We start from the raw sequence: 22,765 nt of genomic DNA, 5'->3' as shown, positions 1-22,765 counted from the left end.
GTGTACATCTTCGGGGCCGACTGTCAATTTGCACAGACAAACCTGACAGAAGCAACAGCATCCGGTGTATCCAAATACTGACTGAGGTGGCATCTGCTCATGCTACCCTAGCGGGAAAACGGGGGAAAAAAGGGGAAAACGTAGGTTTGCTGAACCCTGAGTCAAGCTACTCATAAACAAATGCAATAAATGGGAATCTGTTGATTTGAATTTGTTGTGTTCAATTTACTAGCCTATTACTCGCAACCCTGGCAAACAAGAAACTCAAAGGTTGACACAAGGAGCTCCATAATGTTTGGGACAAAGACTTTTTTCCCCCTTTTTTTTCATCTTGATTTGGCTCTATACTCCACAATTTAAGAAATCAAACAATTCACATGTGGTCGTGCACATTCTCAACTTTTTTCTAAGGGACTACATATAAACAGTGCTGCAATACAAATAACCTTTAATAAAATCTGAGAATCTGCAATTTAGCCACATGAGAATTGTTTGATTACACATCTAAAAGTGTGGAGTACACAGCCATATCAAGAAAACATATATAAAAGACTCAGATAAAAAGATAAGGACAGACAGACAGATAAAAAGGATGTATGGTTTTCTGGGTAGATGACATGGCTGGGAATTGTTCTTGATAGCAGATTAGTCAAGCCAACCTTGGGGCACTGTGTTTTGCAGGCAGAGGGTGATTCAAGCTCAACACTGTCTGCAATATCTATCAGCTTTAATCAGCTTCAAACATGAGGAGGGAGGGATGAGGGCAAATATTTGGCTCAGTCAAAAAGTAATGTGAACCTATTAACTATTATATTGACTACATCCAACCAGACAAACAGTTAGAGTTTAAAAACTTATAAATTAGCCTCCAACTTATAAATCCTCCAACCATCAATGTATACATCAAAACATTATACAGTGATTTTCATCACGATGATGCTGAAGCCCTGAAAAAAAAAACATATTTGTGAAGAAATTGTCGAGATGATGTTCCAAGCTGAAGAAGCCTTTAGTTCGAGAGTAAATTAACTTATTATTTCATTGATGTGTGAAGTGCTATGCAAACGTTGTGTAAGTCGCTCTGGAGAAGAGCATCTGCAAGATGCCTGTAATGTGATGTAATGTGATTACTATATGGATTGCTCTTAAGTGCAATTTCCAGATCAAGGTTACAGCAGCTGGTTACTTAATGATGATACAACACTTCCTCACTGGCAATTTTTGGGGGGTCTTCTGATTTTCTTTTTTTTCCAGAGGGAAACGGCTTCATGCCATCTTTTTTATTAGTTCAGTGCATTGGGCTTCCAGGAAACAGCTTAACAGCAGCAAGGTGAAGCTGAGGAGGTGGAAACCTGCAGTGCAAGTCCTGACTGAGACAGACCAGCATCTAATTTATGAGCCAAAATCTTCCACAAGAATTACATCAAATTAAATCAAGCAGTACCGTTTCACCATGTGTATTATGCACCTGGTGATCATCAGATAAGATTCAACACCTGCTGCATTAGAAAACTATGTACATGCCACTAATGTGTTACACATATGAGGGCTATTCTAAAATTACAACACTCTTCATCCTAACGTCTAATTGATTAACAAGTGAATGCATACATTGGCAGATAATTTATATTCACTGATATGCACTTAAATAGTACAAAGTTAATGACTTGCAGGCAAACGTATAATCAGCTCATGAACATATAAACGTTATAGAGAGAGAATTATATGCCAACTCCCTGAAGAACAGATATATGTGGCTGGACTGAATGGACCAACATGCACTGCCAGCACACTCTGTAAGCCTTCCATCAAGGGAAAGTGAACACTAAGCAGCCAAATGACACTTTAAATGGGAATGTTCTAAGTTAGCATCTGTTTTATGTACACATCTCTGCACATTCATCATAATCAAAAGCTCTGGAGGAGACCTCCTAGACACATCCTCTCCTTGCTGCCTGATTCAAACCCACATTATGTAAACATGGCCACTATATTTAACCCTACACATTCACACAGCTTTCTATACTTCTTTGAACTGATCTAATGGCATAGTTACTCTGTCTGCTTAATTGTTTGATATCACAAAACCTCCCAAATGACAGACCTGTTCATCAAAAAAACAACAACATGAGACCACTTTTGTCATGGTGACATCTTACAATCTAGCGTTACCATTAAATAGACAGGTCCTGCAAGTTTAATGGACTGTAACTGAACTGAAGGCTGAGACAAATCATCCATCAACCTACTTCATGCCTAGTCAAGTTGCTTATTTTTTAAGCTTTGAGGGTTTGTTGTGAACAGAGGAATTTAATCTTCAATTCAATTGGCCCTTTTTTTTTGACCAAAACAAAATGGTGTAAACACACTTGGGTATTTCCTCTTGCCATGACATGAATCCTGAAAGGATTTTTTTATAAGATGGAAAGCTGAGCTGAGGCCCAAATCTTTCTTTGGCCAATTCCTCTCCAAAGTCCTAACTCAGCAGTCAGGTTCAATCAGAGCCTAAATACCTCAGACACTTAATACTGGTAAGCAGTGACAGCTAAATAAATTTAAAATTGGAGCAGGAACCTGTGGCAATTGAGATCTGGCATTTCCACAAGATTAAGGTAATTACCAGTAGGAGATCCCCTCCCATACCTATCCACACTCTCTGATTTTCTGTAGGCAGCACATCTACTATGATCTATCTTCAGTGGTGAAGGCCGATTATAACGGAGAGCTTAGCACACTGGTCAGTTATGGATATCAATTACATAAAAAGGTGCTCCAACAAAACCAGATCCTAATTTGACGGTGGTCCTATTCAAACACCACTTTACATTTATTCATGTTTAGACAGTGATTATGGGCGCGTTTTTGTTTTCCTTATTTAAACAAAACAATTTAGGTGTCTTTCAGTAACACTTACATTTTCAAAACATCAAAAGAATCTTAGCTTTCGAATCTTAGCTTTCATAGCAACCTATGTTAGCTGTTTTGTCATTTAAATTTGGCAACATCCAGTCAAGCCATTCCACCTTCATTTTGTTTGTCATTTTCTTCTTGTTGGGGGCTCATTAATTTGTTTAAGCGTAGAATCTGGTGCTGCCCTATGTTGATAATGCTAATGTTGCACTTAAATGGGTTGTCCCCTACTTCCCCAAAAGCAATATAGATGGATTTTTATTTTTTTATTTCTGGGATGAGACATTTAGTAAAGCTACTCTCTGATCTTGAGTAAGTATTGCGTGTTACTTCACCACAGTGCTCTTACTACAATGAAGACTCCACAGCACCCTCTACAGGGCAATTTGAGGCAGGCACATTTGCTAGATAGTGCCAGTTAATGCTTTGTTGGTCAATCAATCCTAACTGAATCAATAACTGCACATTTCCCTTGTGAAGATGTTATTGTTATTTCAGCATTTTAGTTTGTTTAGAGCCTGGGGTTATTGACAAGAGGTCATATCTAGTCAATAATGTTAATAATACTGAAATGACTTAACAATTATCATTGGTAGTCCCGCAGCTGTTGGGTGTTTTCCATGCTCGTAATTCAGAGCTTTCCTTATACTCTATGACTTTTCCACTCCAAAATTAAAAGGAACAAAACAAAACAAAATGAAAGTGTATTCCCTTACTTTGTTATCTCTTCTTTGGGCTCGTCGCCTTGGGAGACCTCAGCGGCATCCTCTTTCTTCTCCAGGGACCTGGGCGTGTCGCTGCAGCCTGTGGGGGTGGGGCTGCAGGCAGGGGGGGTGGGGCTGCAGGCCTGGGTGTCGGCCTGTTGATGGTGGGGAGAGCCGGGGGGCTCTGGGCTGTGCACGTTGGCAGGAGAAATCACTTCTGGGCCTGCCTCGGCACCCAGCACACCCTCGCTCTCACTGGCCTGTGAAAAGCTGGCCTCAGGGGTCACTTGGCTGAAGACTGCAGTTTCAGTCAAGCAGGGGCTGTCCACTGAATAGCTGTGAGAGGGGGGGAGGGAGAGAGACAGACAAATACAAAAACAAATAAGCGGCCCTCTCAACAGTCTCGGCGATTTGTGGTGTGCATGGACAATTTAAACTTTTTGTTTGAGGATGGCCAGATTGGTAAATTATGGTGAAAAGCAACTGGCCACACACTAAACACATGAGTGCCACCATTTCTCTCGTGATTATAGGGCTCTGCCCCTTGTATGCTGCCACGGGTTCCGTAGCATCCCCTCAATCAAAGCCCAGGTAATTCAGGAGCTCTCTAACCAGTGAGGAAAGGTGTCAACTCATATGAACAGGTCCTTCCTCAATGGGAGCTCAAAAAACAGCTAAAATAACAGAGGAAAAAGGAAGCCAAAGGCCTGCAAACACCTCTTTAAAATCTGCGGCACAAAATGAAAAATAAAACCGCTCCAACTATGCTATCCACTCCTGGCCAGGTAACGTGGTAATATCCAACAGAAAGACTACAAGTGAAATTATTTATCTGCTTCTCTGCATAGGGTTTAAACCCGGTTTAAAAGGACACACAGTAAAGTGTGAATTAAAAGGTGATGAGCACTTTCATTTCAATTAATATTCACTAATATTTTGCCCTGTATATTATAATTTTTGCAATACTCATTTTATGACTATGCTCTATCAAAATAATCTATTCATAAAAAATGATAACCAAGAGAGAGAACTTCAACATTCAAATTTCATATCCTGGAGACGAATGCTGTAAGACACTGCAATCACTTGAATTTCAGTCTCAACATCACACTTAAAAAAGCAACCACTGAGACCAGACACTGTGATGAATGTCATGTACTTTAAAAACCGTGATTGGGCATTCTTCAAAAAAGCCTTGAACTACATTAATTACAAAGGGTCACACGGTCAGACTTCTTTGCTTTGTGCTATAATTAACAGCAGCAGATCAAGTTTTCGGTTTATTTTATTTGCTTTCCTCAAAAATAGTAAGGACAAATACCTTTTGACTTAATAAGACAGATTTTATTATTATTATTTACTGAGTCCCCTGAGTAGGCACAGCATTCTTCAGGCCTAACTCACTGTATGGATCAGCACTGACCATACAGAATGTACAAACAGATGTTATCAGGGAGGACGCCTTGTTCATGTCCCAAAATGAACTTGAACCAACAGCGATACTTCAAAGAGGAATTTGCTCCCAAAGACAGATGAGACTATACGGCAGGGCTGAAAACAGTGCTGCCCCCTGGAGGGATGGCAGGAATTTAAACACATTAATTATTTTAGGAAGCTGTCATTTCTTGAATTGCACTTATTCTCAACATGCATGTTGTGATAGGTACATCCTCATTGTTTATTTTTACAAAACTACGGAGTGATGTATTACTAGTCAATGATAGCTACTACTTTAATAGATAACTGGTACCTAACCACCCCACCACCACCGATTCTTCATAATACCAATAAATGAACTTTGACAACAGTAGATAGTAACTGTATCTTGATGTAGGGACAGGTGCCAATCACAAACCATAATTAACTGACTAAAATTCCATCTGACAACAAAAAAAGCTAAAAAATACTTTGGATGTAATGTCCCAAGGAACTGACAATCTCAAGTTTGAAAAGACAACAAGACAATGCTGGTCATGCTTTAACTAAAATTGAAATATGTAACAGTTGCATGCAACTCATCACTCCAGACTACAGGGTTCAGGTGAGAACTAAATGCGAGGCAGTATACCCTACTGTATACTGCATAATGCAGGGCTGGTCATGAAGAATTAATTACTCTGTTTCCCTGTCCAATGCCAGAAGAATCCCACTACATTCTCCTTTCCTTCGTTACTCATAATAAACAGGTGCCACAGGGTCACTCTAGTGCATATTTGTGAGCTACTCAAGCACAGCTAAACTAATGCTGATGTATTATGATACCATCAGGGGGCCTTGCGGAGTCAATCGACTCATTACGTTACATTATTTATTTGCTTAGCAGGATTACACTTCATATTCTCCCTCATAACCCTTTGGTTACTTGCACCTCTAATTTGGGGTAAAAGCCCTACCCCAGGATATAATATCAGAGCCTTACAGAGCCTAGGACCTTACAAGTCTAGTGCCTAACCATCATACTAAGACATGGCTTCTGTAGACAAGCTGCCTTGAATATATATGCTTTAATAAAGGCTGGGTTCTTTCTTTTGGGGGTTAGCTTTAGTCAGTTAGAGGACAGCACTTGTGAGAAGTCAGTCTTTGCATGTCGTCTAGCACGACTGACCCCCACAGCAAATGACCAAGACATGAGGCTGACCTTGTTCTGGGACACTGTCTCAGCTCTGCAGCATCCTCTGCTAATTTAGGAGTGCACAGACCAGCATGTGGAGCTTCTGCAGTCTGGTTCACTCTGCAGTCCACCTGCTGAGCTGTGTGGCTGGAGGACGTTGTATCTGCTGCAGTTCGCATAATCAGACTGCAGCCACCCAGTCGACTAGCCCGGCGGCTATCGAGCAAAGGCAGGGATTACTCCAGCAGTCCCCCTTCCCTCGCTGTGCCAAGCTGCAGCTGACCTGGCAACGCGGCCTGGCAATCCCCAGCCACAGTCTGCGCTGGCACGGTCAGGATGGTATGAGGCACACTATTGTGCAGAGAAATGGTGTTCCGAGTGCATTCCCCATCGGGTTGGCCCTGATACCCCGCAGCCATTCCTAATAATTTGCAGGAGTGATTTGCAAACAGGTGGAAGGAGGTGTACCACAAGGAGAAATTGATTTTCTTTTGCATTTATAGAGGAAAAACAGAGCGTGCTCCGAGTATAGCAAGGAAAGGGCCTTGAAAGACTTAAATCACGGACAGGATAAAGTTAATTTCCAACACATTAAATACACTTACCCAGCACATGCAACTTTAGAAGTAAAATTGCATAAACTTATTCAGTTGAGGGAGCAGGCTACAGGGAGAGGTACTCAAAAATGCACTGAAAGTAGCTGAAGCCCCAAGAAGCTCTCAAAGATTACACAGGCAGATGAATAATAATTATTGCTAATATTAATATAACACCACTTATTTAAGGCACAAAAAACAAGTTAACTTTTTGTAAAACAGCTGATACATTTCTTGTTGGGTTTAATAATGTTGAAAGAAGACAATCTCAATATTAATGACTGATCTTGAAAGTCATATCAGAAAAATATAATTTGCTAACAGTGCCTTCGCCTGAAATTATGGAAGAATCATCTTTTGTAAAGCAACCTTCAAAACCCTGAAGCTATAAGAAGGAGGGCCCATATAATGAAAAGTATTATGCATGCAGGTACTGTTGAACTATATAATTTTGACTAAACTTTTTTCTTTTTTGCTTCTGTTGCAAATTTCACACTCAAATTTGCATAATTACACACAATTACATAATTACCATGTTACAATTACTAATACGAGCTGTGAGCTCACCTGTCCATCAGCTCAGAGGGGCGGGCTCCCTGGAGCGAGCTGTGATACGCCTCGGAGCGCGAGCTGTGAGCTCACTTGTCCATCAGCTCAGAGGGGCGGGCTCTCTGAAGAGAGTCGTGAGCTCACCTGTCCATCAGCTGGGAGGGGCGGGCTCTCCGGAGAGTGGCGTGAGCTCACCTGTCTGTCAGGTCGAGAGGAACCAGACTCTCTGGAGACAGGTGTGAGCTGGGTGCCCAGCTGCTGGTAGAGCAGGCCTCCGCTTCACTCCTGTGGCTGACGGCCAGGTCGACATGCTCCAGGCTCCTGTGCAGAACCAAAACAACATTCTCCAATGGAGGAATTCGTTATGACAACACATTTTTCTCCACCCTCACAGGTGAAGAACAACCTACTGGAGTTTGGGACAAAACAAACAGGGATCCCGTCAACATCAGCAGATTCAAGCCCATAGATCGTCTCACCCAGTAGTTATTAGTCATACTTTAGTCACACTCCGAAGTTCCTCTAATAACATCGGGGGAATAAAAGAAACTACAGGGATGAGGAGGCAAAGCTGAAAAGCAATCAGTGGAGTTTGAAAGCGCAGACCCCGCTGACTGTGCCATTTATCTTCATGTCAGCTGGCAGTGTGAGGTCCCGCTAAATCGCCTCCTGCCACAGCTCCCCTCTCAAATGCAACCGCACTGGCGCCACACCTTTATTCATTCATCTCAGAATGCAGATGAGCCCTGAATTTCACCACAGCGATGGACAGCTGTCACACTGCAAGGAAATCAGTCCTTCCCACACCATCTGAATGTGTCCATTATGACAGGCTCAAATCAGAATCGTAGTCCCCCACCCCTCCCCCCGTCATCCTGAATGGACATGTCACTCTTCATATGGCACATTCATTTTTAAATGAGAAAGCTCTCACAATTTGGCAATAAAGAAAAACGCTTCAGTCTTATATAGAACAGGGGGATTGAATTTTATTCAATCTTGAAATGAGCAATCTTGAAATGAGCAAATCAGTCTCACCCTTTCTTGTCTTATTTAGCAAGAAATAGAAATAATATTTTAAGTCTAAATGTGAGACTAAAATACAAAATATTGACGTATTTCTTTGTTTTTGCAGTGTGGAGTGTGTGGCTGCATTGTGCCCAGCCTGGTGCACCTGGGAAAGTGTCCCTCTAAAGGGGGATACCACCCCCACCCACCCTCTGAAAAAAAGAAAGAAAAAAAGGGATGCAGCAGCTGCTGCTTCCCCCGCATTCACCACCCAACTTGTGTCCTCAGTCAAACCCAGCATGGGCGACCTATGTCTCAGCGTATTCACTAAGTGCTGTCTAGCTCTCTGACTTTAAACAATGAAGATAACACCACCATACCTTTTGATGTGTGACACAGGAAGACGAAAGGCTTTAAAAAAAAAAAAATAACAGTGCCGATGTAGCCCATTAATCAGACCAATTATGTAAGATCACTGCACTGGAGATAAGAGGAGAGAGCTTATTCATCTCTGTTTCTCACAGGCTAGGCATAGCTGCCATGCTAAACTGTGACTTTCAATCAATAAATCAATCTTTACTTCTATAGACCGTCTTTGCTGGCAGTGGTGTTGGTGGGCTAGTAGGAGTGGTATTCCCTCTGAACTGTGCTCCTGGTAAAATGATAACTTATCTTGGTGATACAATTATATATATAGTCATTTTAGGTGACCAAAACCTGTGACATGGATTGAGATTGCGGGGATGGAGAGATCGCGACGCAGACGGGTGTGGCTTGTGATCTCAGACCGGAGGGGGTTAAAACCTTTAACGTTCACAGGTTATAACGTTGCACTAAACATATTTCCAAGGGCAACTAATTGTTTTCCAGGACAATTTGGCCATTTTCTAATTTTCCATGAATTTAACATAACTGAAAAACTGCATCCAAAAACTCCAGCATTTGCAGGATGCGTGGAAAGCCTGGCCTGGATCCCCCTCTGAGGAGAGGAGGGACCTGGAGCCTACCTGCTGCTGCTGTCTGCGCTGACTGGCCCCAGCATGGGTGACTCTGTGCGGTGGGGACTGTGCCCCAGCATGGGTGACTCTGTGCGGTGAGGACTGTGCCCGGGGAGGCCCACCGCACAGGGGGACGTGGGGCTGTATTCCCTGCAGTACTCACTGCCCTGCTGCTCCCAGGCATCCGCAATGGGGGCTGGAACAGAAAACAAAAATTATAAATATATTAAATTCAATTATATCTGAATAGCACTTTTTAAAGCGACGCTCACAATCGTGTTTTACAAGAAATAGGAGGAGTCCTGCTACAGTCAGTGGTTAAAAGGGTCAGCCTGGATTCAATCAATATCTGTCCTTATCTGACTGTGGACTGAATCCAGGCTTTTACATTAAATGGTTAAATACACTCTTACAAAACATGTTTCAACGGTGTGATGGCAGCAAAGAAATATAATAAAATCCTCATATCTGCGGTGGATGCAACATCATCCATTATTTTACCCCCCCAACCCCCTCACAAAAAAAACTATATTAAGAAAAGACTAATAATTGAATTTCAAAGACAAGGTTTGTTTAAAAGGCACTTAAATTGTTTACGTATATTTGGAAATACTTTAGCACTTTTACTTATTTATTGCTCCTGTTAAGTACCCCTCAGGCAGCACAACACCACACAGCCACCCCTGGGATTTAAAAAGAACAGCTTTGTTCTAATGTCAAGTTACAAAACCACCCCATACACAGTGGGAGGAAGCCTGCATTATAGTCATGTCATACATCATTTCCTGTTAGTGCAGGGGCGGGTGACACTGCAGCATAGTTGAACCTGAAGCCACAGGGTGGTAGCTTTAATTGTGCAGCCCTGCCAGTGTGCTTTTTTGAGAAAAGCACTTAAAGCGAATTGCTTCATTAAAACAGCGGTAAAGATGAATAAGGTGTTTAAGAGTAAAGCTGTACAATTCACCCTGAATAAGGGTTTTCTACGGACATAAACCTTGCAATACAACCCTAACATTACTCAGGAGTCAGGATGAGGTTGGAAGGTTTATAGTTTTTCTACCTTGTATAATAACAAGAACCTTCCTCTTTGCCTCAGAACCTGGTCTACCTGAACATTAATGACATAATGAATTTGGAGGGCCGATGTTGTATATCTGGAGGACTGGGCCCATAGAGCTATGCCTGCAGACTGCTCAAGGATCCATTATTGGGTTCTCTCCCTGGAGCCCAGTGATGCGTCAGTTGCCATGGTGACCAGGGGCCAGAAAGCAGCCAGGAGAGGTGACCCAGGATGCAGAGGTCAATCCCATGCAGAGAACAGACAACCTGCCTGACACTCACCCTGTTCCCCCCAATTACCTAACTGATCTCTGAAACCTATGGGCTCACTATAGTATACGGCACTTATGCAGGCCAAATGAATTACTTGTTTTCAAAATATCCCAGAATGCTATTGGCTTGTTATAGTTGAAGTGAATTCCAAAGTGGGCTGGAAATCCAGAGCCCTACAATCAGTCCCCTTTGGGAAAAACCTCCATTCTAATGGGCTATGCATTCCAACAGGCTTGCTGAAGACAGTGGCAAATTGCTTTCCAGATCTCCCCAAGATAGCATCAGCAGTTTCTTTATTTGAAAACAAGCACAAAAGGAGAAACTACATAACACCTTAAATATTAATAAACTTCCCAGATACAAGATATTTAGAGATGCATCTTATAATTCAGAAACTTAGATTTATATATATATATATTTTTTTTAAACAGTACATTTATAAACTGGCTCAAATATAGTATAGTGTGTGTTGGGATTATTAAGAAATTTAACTATAATTGCTTTAAGATAAAAAGGAAAGCACATATCACTATCTAGCTAACATTTCTGATAAGTTACGGCAATGACATTTATAGCCATGATCCGTCAAGCAGAAACAGCAGCAATATGGGGGACATGGTCGCCACTGCCAACAGGCACATACATGGTACAACAGGGACATCTACTGGTGGGAACATTTCATTTTATTTACATGAAATTTTATGAAATCCCTTATTATTTAAACCATTTATACAAGTGAAAATTTGACTGCAGCAGTTGGATTTAAGTACACATGCAAAAAATAGCAATGCCCCGTTTGGGGTTTGAAGTGCCATGCAGTTACAATGCTAAAGTAACCCCCTATTCTTTCAGTGAACGCTGCTAGACCAATACAGAAGGATACGGTATTGAGACACATCAAAAAGCAAAAAAGAAGATTTTATGCACTTACAACATAAAGCGGTGTCCCCAGTGGCATCTCCATTGTCATCGGTGTCTTTGGTGCAGTCTTGCTCCTCCTCAGATTCCTAACAACAGAACATCCTGTCACTCTTGTGATAAGATGAGTGATTCAGCATTTGGAAAACTTAAGAACAACTTTCGGAATTAGTAAAAATGAAGTCCGAACAGTCCGTCAAATGGCACAGCTGGACTATGCAGAAGTAAAAGGGTTCACAAATATTGCATACTAGCTGTGGTGAGGTTGACAGTGCCTCCACAGGGTAACACTATGGCCCTGGATGAAGCATGGCAAGTTTTGGCAAAAACGTGTAATACAGCAGCAATCCAGAAGCAAAACTTTTATTCACAAAAAATAAATAAAACTGCTCACCAAACAAAAAAAGAAGAAAAAACAAAAAAGAAAACATTAAACAAAATGCAGGTACACAAAATACTGCACAAAGTCTGAATCCAGCCTCAAAGCAGGCTTTAGCAAACTAACCAAATAATTTCCAAGAAAAGGCAATTGCCTGCCTTATGTACCCAAAACCCCACCCATACCATGACTAACCCATTCCAACAGGTTGGAAATTTGGATGCAATAAATGTTAGAGATATATCAATGCCAAATCTGTAGATTTCTATTAGAATATCCAACAGACTGAATAAACACATAGCAAAGATTTATATCAATATCAACACAACACCAAAACAACTGTTACTGCCTGATAAATGAGTAGATACTGTAAACATGCAAACAAGCATGTCCATCTGGTTAAGAGAATAAATGTAATGCCCAAGATCAAGCACAATAACTTACCTTAAGTTCACCTTGCTCTATGTATAAAGCTTTAAGCCTTTGTATTAGAAAATGAGCTTCTTCATCTGGGATTTCTGAAAGAAAACAAATTGCCAGTGTTCAGAATGTCCACTGTTCAACAGTTCTGCAAGAACATTACATGATCATTGCAATCCAAAGTTTTATTTGTTGGAGTAATATGAACTTTATTTTCAACTCCTTATACCCAGTACCAATCTGCACTGCACAACAGTGTACACAGTGTACAATCTGAAAATAAAACCAAGAAATTTGTAAATGCTTCCCATTCCATCAAGCATCAAGAAAGAAGGTTCCATTATTATTCAAATGAACTTTTTATACATTGATAGTTATTTATTTATCTAATTTAATAAAACAGGGACAGTGCACAACAAAGATAAGTCTCAAAAATACTGACAGAAGATGCATTAGACCAGATTTTTATTTAATAATTAGCCTGCATTTACCTTGGTCAGGTAAACATAAAAACACGAGGTCAATAATACATAATTTTAACACATACAAATAACAACCTAACCAGTCATGGTCAGAACAGTACTAGAAAAAAGGTGATGCATACATTTCTGATAACTCACGATCCATTGCTTAACTTTAGATGAAAAAGTTTAAAAGTTTAAACATTTGAAAGTTTAAACACTGTGACAAGGGGGAGACGCATGAAACATCGTTTAGGAAACTAATGGTTGCATATTTGAATGCATGCAGGTTGATTTACTCATGAAAAATATACTTATTCGAAATTCTTCTGTAAATATCTTCATAACTGTGGCTAATATGTGAAAACATAAGTTTTATACGTAAATACATCATGAGCAGGCAAATAATAATAAACAAAGGGAACTGTCACTCCACTCTGCCTCTCTGTATGAGGTATTAACCTTTCTACCATGTACATTATTTCATTACTTAACACATTACTGGAAGTCATTGCAAAGGAAAGCACAGCACACACCTTGCACCAAAAGCGCTGAATAAAAGCTGTTAGGCATAACATAAACAAGCCTCTCTGCAAGACATCATAACAATGGTAGAGAAAAATATAGAAAAGGATCCAGTTTCTCACCTGTTGGAAGTTCATAGTAGATGTCTAACAGGATCTCATGTCCAGTGGGATTTTTGGCGCCACAAATTTCATTTCCCTCCATGACAATGTCTCCATGTAAAGGCCACCATTGTCCTGGCCCACCCTGGTTATAGACATTGCCAAAAAATAAAGGAAAAAAATAGTTTTACAGCAAAGCAGGCACCCCAGTAAGCAATTCAAACATTGAACCTTTCTAAAAACATCAGCAGACAAAGTAAAGGTAAAATTTAACAGGATGTGGAGGACAATTTGGACAGAGCACTGGAGAGGACTGTATGGAGCTTACCTCTGTTCTGCATTCCATACTGCTCAATGGGACCCACGATGACCCCAGGAGTGTGTCCAACAGCAACCCTTTGTCCCACACCTCCACACAGAGACCCTTATCTATATCTTTGATTTCACTAAAAGGTTAATAAAAAATAGCATTGAAAGAAAGAGCCAAAAATCTAAAACCGCCAAACATTGAGGAAATGTAGTTTAACATTAATTAATTGTGACAGGCATTTTAAATAAAATAAAGTTAGCACTTCACAGCAAGCTAGAGTACAGCAAACTCACTTTCCCATTTTGAATATTTCAAACATACTATTGATGTTAAAATGACTTGAGTCAAGTAACAAATTCAATATGATGTAACGTGCATGACCATTTGCTGATTAAATCTCGACAGCCATAACTTTAGTCAGCCTGTCAGTAAATTTATGCAAATGCTAATACACTTACAACATGTAGTCTTGCTCCCACAATGGTTCATTACCTCTTCGGGCTGGTGTGGTGCTCTTCAAATTCTGGACTTTCATGATCACATACACATTAAATTTATCTGTGTATCAAAAATATGTACAATGAAAAAGTGCTTCATGCAATATACGAAACACATGCATATTTACATACTGTATCTTAGTCCTGCGCCATCATATGGGCAAAAGAATATCAATAACATTATGAAAGGGAACCGTCCAGAAACTTCTTTTCTGGGCCAGGAGATTGATGATCCCGTTATTTAAAAAGGTCCAAAGGCCCTGGCAAAGAAAGCAATTCTGCCAATCCCACTCTTGATCTTAAGAGCGATTGGTGGCTGAGTCTGATGTCATACCCAATGTCCCAAGCCAACGTCACACGTTGTATTTTACTTTGGCTCCACGGGCGTTCTCATTTAATTAGAAGGCCTGCGGTTCCCTGCCACGGATCCATTAACCGCCGCGGGTACGCCCCCCCCCCCCCCTTTCCCCATGGGCCGCAGATACATATTTCATGGGCAATTAGTCTTATTTAGAACATCGTCTCACTACTTCCTGCCAACGGGCAAAGAACCAAACAGTAAACACAGAGGACTTTAATCAATTAGCTTTTTCATATAGCACAAGCTTCTGGGAAACAGAAACCTTCATATTGTGGCGCCTGAAAGAGCATGACTTGCATTTTGAGATGTAGGCTACAGAATATTAAAAAGTCCTGTGATTCACGATGTCATAGACTGTTTAGAAATAGCACGATGTATGTGTATATTTACACATGTGCGTACGCGCGCATGCTCACTAAGTTTACTCGAATACGAACAAGAGATTACTATAGTTTTGCAACTCACCAGGGGGCCCATGAAGTCGTGCTCGCTTTACTGCAAAGACAAGGCGCGTTAACTCGCAATGGCTCTGCGTTTCACCTCCATTTTCAACATAATCTAAACATCTAAATGAAATAGCCTCTTACAGCAGGTATTTGAATCGGATTTATAAAGATACAACCATCCATTAGCATTCGCATGCATTTGATAATATCCGTTAAGTAACCTCCTATGACACAACAAATTATTTAAAACATGTATATATATGTAACAAACGTTGCTTATTAGTTTTTAACGCTTACATTCCGCATTCTAACAGGGTATGGTATACCTGTTTAAATTATGTACCGTTCACTCATGCCTATAGCAACGAATTCACTTGTTTAGGTTTTATCCTTCTGCGCTGTCCAAATCATTAATGTTCATATCGTGCATAGTTTGACATTTCTAGCAAATATAAATAAATAAATCAATAAATAAATAAATAAATAAATACAAGAGTGTGAAAAACATGACTGCATTCTAAAAAAAAAAAAAAAAAACAAGCGTGTACTCACTACGCACCTGTTGACCGCCCACAGTTCGCGAGCATAACTTAACAGGCATATTTTACTTTCGTCCGAAAATGAAATACGTTTCCCCTCTAATTTTACTTTACCTTTTATACAGAGCAAATACATCTTCAAAAGCCCGTGAAGGCTGTGTGACTTCCTCAAATATTCTCTTTGGTTTTCTCCGCCGTGTCTTGCCCGACAGACTTCCCTGGCACACACACCCTCCCCCCGTGTGAGAGCTGGACTCAGTCCCAAGGGCAGGATGCAACAGCCAGATTCTATGGAAATGTGCACTGACGCTCACATTCGCTTAAATGAACTGGTTTACGGGCGCAGTAGTCACTGTATAGATACAGTAACAGGACCTAACAGAAGTAACAGAATGTTAACAAAATGCACAATTATTACCATAAAAACATGCATCATTTCTAAATGCAAAGCTGTTCGTTTGCTCTTTGAAAGTAAGAAACTGGTATTCATATGGGTTGTGAGACTTTTTCAGGTCATGATTAAGGCAACAATTCAAATGCAGCCGCTGTCTCCAACATGAAAGTAGCAGTGTAAAACAAAGATATATAAAATAACAAATGAATAAATGTATTTAAAAAGCAAAACAAGCAAACATAATTTTAACAGTGTGTTATGTGCAATACAGAAACATTGGGATGGGTATTCTGTTGAAAAATAAATGAATCAGTAGATTGAATTTGTTGCACATATACAGTACTGTATCTTCCCTCGTGATTTTTCTTTGTCTGACATGCTGACAGCTTTAGAGAGAGGCCTTTGCTCTCTTGGGTCACAGTTTTGGGACCAACGTACTGCATAGTATGGCATCCTGATGGCAGGACCTCCTGGTAGAAAGGTAACATGATTTATCTCATGACTTTTCTGGAGCTGACGGCCATTTAAGTATTTCACTTGTTTTTCATTTCAAACACCAAAACTGATGACTATAATAATGGCAGAATTGGTCCAATAAAAGCACCATTGCATTGTATCATGCCGTAAATCTAACTCACCCTTAACTGGTTGAGTTCCCTGAGCAGAAACAGGCATTGATTTTATTTTTTTCCAATTTTGAGTCTTTCCATTCAACTTTAGATTGCTGTTAGGGCTATTCTATTAGGGCTGATAGATTTCTATACTGCACCTTTTCTATCCCTGAGGGAATAATGAGATGCAAACTTCCTGTAGTCTACGTAGAATATGCAGATATGCTATCCCCGTGTCGCTCTTTTTATGTACAGGTTTACATTCAAATTTAATAAAAATGGTTCAAACCAAGCCCAAATCTAACAGATCATATGTTGTTGTAGTATTTAAGTATGAGTAGTGTAGCACATGGTGGGGAGAGACATTTGAGGGCTGATACATTCAACGGCATGTTGGCGCCACCCTTTGGTTCTGAAGGGAAGTTGCATACTACCTCATCTTAAAGATAAATCAAAGTTATTGCTTTCAAGATTTCTACTGTCTCTAGTTCTGTCCAGCCAGAAAACAGCCCGTATCAGAATGGCACCAGTTCCAAATTGGAATGGGAAATATTCACGTGGCAGTGTGGAGCAAGGATCAAAGCCTTATTCTGGAATAGAACTAATTCCCGTTCCGGAATGGCACTAAATCATTGCTTAAACTTAGCTTTAAAATAATTTGCATGGTAACATGGTAATTGGGAATAGACCTAGTAGACTCTGATGGAGAATGGATATTAACTTAGAACCACCAGAATGCACAATTACAACTTTGGACAGGATATTAAATGATCTTCGATCTACAGACAATAAACACCTTCAATGATTACACCGCACAAGGCGAATAAAGATACACCCGTTTAATCTGGAACCACCATGAATGTCCACACTTGTAAATATCTGACGCACCATACACCCGTGCGTTGTAGTGAAAGGAGATTTTGCTGGAGGAAATAAAAGTTTAAATCCACCCGACTTCGCCGTCGGATTTTTATTTATTTATTGTGACAACCTTTGGATACTGAGGTGTATCTTTGGATACACCTCAGAGAACCCGGATGTTTTATGTTGCCTTTAGTTTACTTTTCCACAGTATGACGTCGCAGCCGTAGACTACCTCGTACAGTTCTTTAAGCAAAGGTAGAGAATACAGGTTTTTACCTCTGTGAATCTACAGCAAACCGTAGGATACACTGAAAGCGGCAAACTGACAGTAAGTAGGCAAACATCCATGCATGAAAATCACATTCGGCGTGTGTGATTGAGTTTCTGGGAAAGCTCTCGAAGCAGATTGTGTATTCAGTCATTTTTATTTGAAACCAAAATAAATGGCTTAATTACAAAATCTCGTTTAAGGTTGACACATTTCGTCCTACAACGTATATGGTTGAACTTGAAAGTTAAATGCAAAGTTCATTAAGGAATCCATACGCAAAGAAAACCGTGATTCGCGACACTGTAGTAGTGACTAAAAATCTCATCAGTAATGCTCGTATCCAAATGCCTACGCATGCCTGTTCTTGGGCATGAACGCTCTACTCACATTAAACACCATGTTTGGCAAAGCTTTGGATGTCAAGAGAAAGCCAAACCACTCCAAAATACTCGTATGTCCGAAAATGCACATTACGTGGAAGAATTAAAAACTTTTATAGCTGTGTTAGTGTTGCATTGGGCTATAATCTTGCCGTTTTCACTCAGCTTGGTGGCTTTTTACAAACTATCCTACAATCCATGATTCATATATGTTGTCACACTTGTCTAAATGTGTTATTTAAAAAAAAAAAAATAGTTCGTTTTCATTGCTTTTGCACACTTTACAGAACTAAACATTTTTGTGTGATGTTTGTAACAATCAATAAATGAAACTCCAGTTGAAAATAACGACTACACCCATTTCCTAGGCCATTGCTAGCGAGATTACGTCCGTGTTCGACTGACGTAATGCTCGTCTAATGTGCAAAAAAAGTACATGGAATCTTGTTGATGTCTTATTAGACTACTGCCATCTAATGGATAGACTGGTGTAATAGCTGCATATCACAACGTCCTCTTTCCTTAGAGGTATGCAAACAAGTTATTCAATATAACAAAACTGTGCAAGAGACCTTACATAAGATAACTAAAATAAGCACAACATTTTGTCTTTTTTGTGTTGTTCTCTATTCTACGCAGTATGCAAGTTCAGTGGTTTCTCTCAAATGTCCATTTTGGATGCACAAACGTCACTGTTTAAGGGCTTTTCCTTTTTTTCTTTTACAGTACACAGTCAGCCAATTAGACATTTTAACTGGGCATGTGGATCTTCTCAACACAGGTAAGTATGTGTGCTCAGCTGGACCAACATTGCCTTGCAATGGTGATGGTTCAGATGATACAGCGCTGACTGGATCTTCTCCACTTGCCTGTTCTTGCAGTGTCTCTTGAATTTGAAGTCACATGCTGTATTCCTTGCAATTGAAGCATGGACCATTGTCACTGCAGACAATCTGAGGAAAGCCATGTCTTGCAGAGACAGCAGTTTGATCACACAGGTGGCAGACGTGTTGGAAAGCAGCTCCATCTCAGGATAATTTTACAAGGAATCTAGCACCACCTTTTCCATTCAGGTGAAACAAATCAGTGCCAAATTTCTGCCATAGCTCAGCAGGTTCCTTTGCCTGCTCGCTCTGGTGCTTCAGGCAGGTCTCACAGTTTGAGACAATTCTGTCAATGTCAGTGTTCAGTCCCAGGCAACAAATAGCAGTTCTGGCCCTCTTCTTACATGTTTCCATTCCAGCATTCCGAGGTTCCTCCCAGGTATTCTGTTGAGCGTTGCCTGGCCGTAGTACTTGTGGGATGGCTTGTGGTTCTGCCTGAGCAGTTGCCCATTTACAACACTCAGCTCAGCTCTGATGTTGTAGTACTGCTGGCATGAACCTCTGGGCCAACCATCCTAAGATTTATGATGACAATTTTTTGAACTTTGTCTTCCTTAGTTTCAGCTGCAACCTGTTTGGATTTCCTGTCTGACACATGGAGATTCACATCAGTCTCTGTGGGACTCTTGTTAAATATAGTTCACTCTGTATGCAGGACGTGGCATCAGCCACCACAGTGTACTTTCCTGGTGCGTAGACCACCAAATGGTTAGTTTGTTATAGGCTACTAATATAATTGTCCAAAGAAAAAAATTTGTTTTTAACAATCAAAATGATTAGTTATTATTGTTTCAGGACTATGTTCACTCTCCCTTGCCAGGGACAAAACTACTGGGCTATCTTCTGTTGTGTATTATGAGATCAGTGATTATATTGGGGGGAGGATTACTCCATACTCCATACAGAATCTTTCAAGATCCTTTGGTCTGTGCTTGTGGACTACCCTCTTCAAATCAAATAATATATTTTTTTAGCTGAAGTGTGTGTGAAATGCCTTAGACAGTGTAATACAACTAATACTGTCACATACTTATAACTTTAACTTTCTTAGGCTTATGTTGAATATTTTCTATAGAATGACTGTAGATTTTTGTTCACATTTCGCATTTTATTATTTTTTGACCATTTCTTGTTTTGTTTTTCAAATTTCATTTCAGGCAGTATGAAGACATTTTCGATTTGGTCATCTGTCCTTGTGATTTTCCTGTTCTCCCCACTTATCATCACTGTGTGTCATGGCGGAAATGTGCTTGTGTTCCCCATCGAAGGGAGCCACTGGGTAAACATGAAGATCCTTATCGAGGCTCTGCATGCTCGGGGGCACAATATAACGATTGTACGCTCAGACAAGAGCTGGTACATCGAGGAGAAATCTCCCCTTTACAGCTCCATTACCGTGCCTGTGGAAGAGAGCATAGATGAGGAATTTATTCTAAAAATGATCATGCAAGGACTTGACATTCAAAGAGGAAAAATCTCTGTGATGAACTTTGTCAGCATGCAGATTCAGATGTTTGGCGCACTCACCAAAGCTCATCACATGGTGAGCAAAATCGCAGAGGCAATTTTCAAAGACACTATGTTGACAAAAAGAATTCAGGAAAGCCAGTATGATTTAGTTCTCACGGATCCTTGCTGGGGTGCTGGAACATTATTGGCAAAGTACTTTAACCTGCCTTTGGTTTACAATGTGAGATGGCTCCCCATCGGAGAGGGGCACTTTGCCATTGCACCTTCTCCATTATCCTACATCCCACTCACGGGATCTGGCTTTTCGGACATGATGTCCTTCACTGAACGGATCAGAAATGTGATTTTCTATTTGCTTATGCTCTTTCATGATATGTATCTTGTCAGGCCTCATTACCAAGCTGTGTGTCACCAGTACCTTGGCCCAGATGTGGACTTTCACTCATTAATGCAAGCAGCTGATCTCTGGCTTATGAGGGTTGATTTTGTTTTTGAATTCCCTCACCCTACAATGCCCAATTTTGTGTACATGGGAGGGTTCCAGTGTAAGCCAGCTAAGCCTCTGCCCCAAGACCTGGAGGAGTTTGTGCAGAGCTCTGGAGAACATGGAGTCATTATTATGTCAATGGGTACCTTTATTGGTCAGCTTCCCCATGATATAGCAGAAGAGATAGCTGCTGCTTTTGCCCAAATGCCTCAGAAGATCATCTGGAGGTACACAGGAGAAAGGCCAAAGACTCTGGGTAACAACACCCTATTGATCAAATGGATGCCACAGAATGATCTCCTGGGCCATCCAAAGACCAGAGCCTTTGTGGCGCATGGAGGAACCAATGGAGTTCAAGAAGCCATTTACCATGGCATGCCAGTAGTGGGAATCCCAATATTCTTTGACCAATATGACAACCTCCTTCGACTGCAAAGTAGAGGAGGAGCTAAGATCCTCGATGTACTAACTTTAAACAAAGACATCGTCCTCCAGGCCTTACAGGAAGTGCTCAATGAACCATCCTACAGGATGAACATGCAGAGACTCTCCAGGCTGCACCTGGACCAGCCAATGAAACCAATGGACCGTGCAATGTTCTGGATTGAGTTTGCCATGAGACACAAAGGTGCTGCTCACCTGCGCACAGAGTCCTACAAGATGCCCTGGTATGCCTACCACTCAGTGGACGTTATAGTGGTGTTATTGGCTGCCGTGCTTCTTATCTTACTGACTGCTGTTGCTATCATCAGATGTTTGTGCTGCAAGGCATGCAGGGCAAGAAAAATAAAATCTGATTGAATGTACTGTTATCTGCTTAAAAACTTCAAAGATTTAAAAATAAAAGGCATTGCTGAAAATCTCTTTTAGATTTAACGACTGCCAAGTTATATTTGTACCGATCTGTAGCCTATTAGTGTAATTGAAAATGCTTATTAAACTCTTTTAAATCACATTCCATGTTTGATTTATGTACCGTTCACTCATGCCTATAGCAACGAATTCACTTGTTTAGGTTTTATCCTTCTGTGCTGTCCAAATCATTAATGTTCATATCGTGCATAGTTTGACATTTCTAGCAAATATAAATAAATAAATAAATAAATACAAGAGTGTGAAAAACATGACTGCAACTGCTGCATTCAAAAAAACAAAAAAAAACAAGCGTGTACTCACTACGCACCTGTTGACCGCCCACAGTTCGCGAGCATAACTTAATAGGCATATTTTACTTTCTTCCGAAAATGAAATGCGTTTCCCCTCTAATTTTACTTTACCTTTTATACATAGCAAATACATCTTCAAAAGCCCGTGAAGGCTGTGTGACTTCCTCAAATATTCTCTTTGGTTTTCTCCGCCTTGTCTTGCCCGACAGACTTCCCTGGCACACACACCCTCCCCCCGTGTGAGAGCTGGACTCAGTCCCAAGGGCAGCATGCAACAGCCAGATTCTATGGAAATGTGCACTGACGCTCACATTCGCTTAAATGAACTGGTTTACGGGCGCAGTAGTCACTGTATAGATGCAGTAACAGGACCTAACAGAAGTAACAGAATGTTAACAAAATGCACAATTATTACCATAAAAACATGCATCACTTCTAAATGCAAAGCTGTTCATTTGCCCTTTAAAAGTAAGAAACTGGTATTTATATGGGTTGTGAGACTTTTTCAGGTCATGATTAAGGCAACAATTCAAATGCAGCCGCTGTCTCCAACATGAAAGTAGCAGTGTATAA

The 22,765-nt window shown here is 40.6% G+C and overlaps 2 protein-coding genes across 6 annotated transcripts; one reads left to right on the top strand and one right to left on the bottom strand.

The window, feature by feature from the left end:
* Positions 1 to 7,486: 7,486 nt before the first annotated feature.
* On the bottom strand, positions 7,487 to 16,039 carry LOC135241965 (protein unc-13 homolog B-like). The gene is made up of 9 exons (XM_064312797.1): positions 15,780 to 16,039; positions 15,146 to 15,175; positions 14,281 to 14,380; positions 13,841 to 13,958; positions 13,534 to 13,657; positions 12,450 to 12,523; positions 11,640 to 11,715; positions 9,386 to 9,572; positions 7,487 to 7,691 (listed from the first exon to the last, which is right to left on the bottom strand). Exons 1-9 carry the CDS (start codon positions 15,799 to 15,801, stop codon positions 7,562 to 7,564), a joined length of 861 nt encoding a protein of 286 aa, XP_064168867.1. The 5' UTR covers positions 15,802 to 16,039; the 3' UTR covers positions 7,487 to 7,561.
* Positions 16,040 to 17,732: 1,693 nt separating this feature from the next.
* On the top strand, positions 17,733 to 21,981 carry LOC135241961 (UDP-glucuronosyltransferase 2A1-like). Of its 5 annotated transcripts, none has more exons than XM_064312789.1 (4): positions 17,778 to 17,862; positions 18,912 to 18,966; positions 19,628 to 19,758; positions 20,227 to 21,981. In XM_064312789.1, exons 3-4 carry the CDS (start codon positions 19,665 to 19,667, stop codon positions 21,825 to 21,827), a joined length of 1,695 nt encoding a protein of 564 aa, XP_064168859.1. In that variant the 5' UTR covers positions 17,778 to 17,862; positions 18,912 to 18,966; positions 19,628 to 19,664; the 3' UTR covers positions 21,828 to 21,981. The 5 variants fall into 5 exon arrangements, with proteins under 5 accessions (XP_064168862.1, XP_064168859.1, XP_064168861.1 ...); XM_064312791.1 differs by having other exon boundaries at positions 19,628 to 19,777; XM_064312790.1 differs by lacking the exon at positions 19,628 to 19,758.
* The last annotated feature ends 784 nt before the right edge of the window (positions 21,982 to 22,765 follow it).

Source organism: Anguilla rostrata, chromosome 16 (genome assembly GCF_018555375.3).
Source record: "Anguilla rostrata isolate EN2019 chromosome 16, ASM1855537v3, whole genome shotgun sequence".
NCBI lineage: Eukaryota > Metazoa > Chordata > Actinopteri > Anguilliformes > Anguillidae > Anguilla > Anguilla rostrata.
This window is presented reverse-complemented; position numbering and strand designations above follow the sequence as displayed.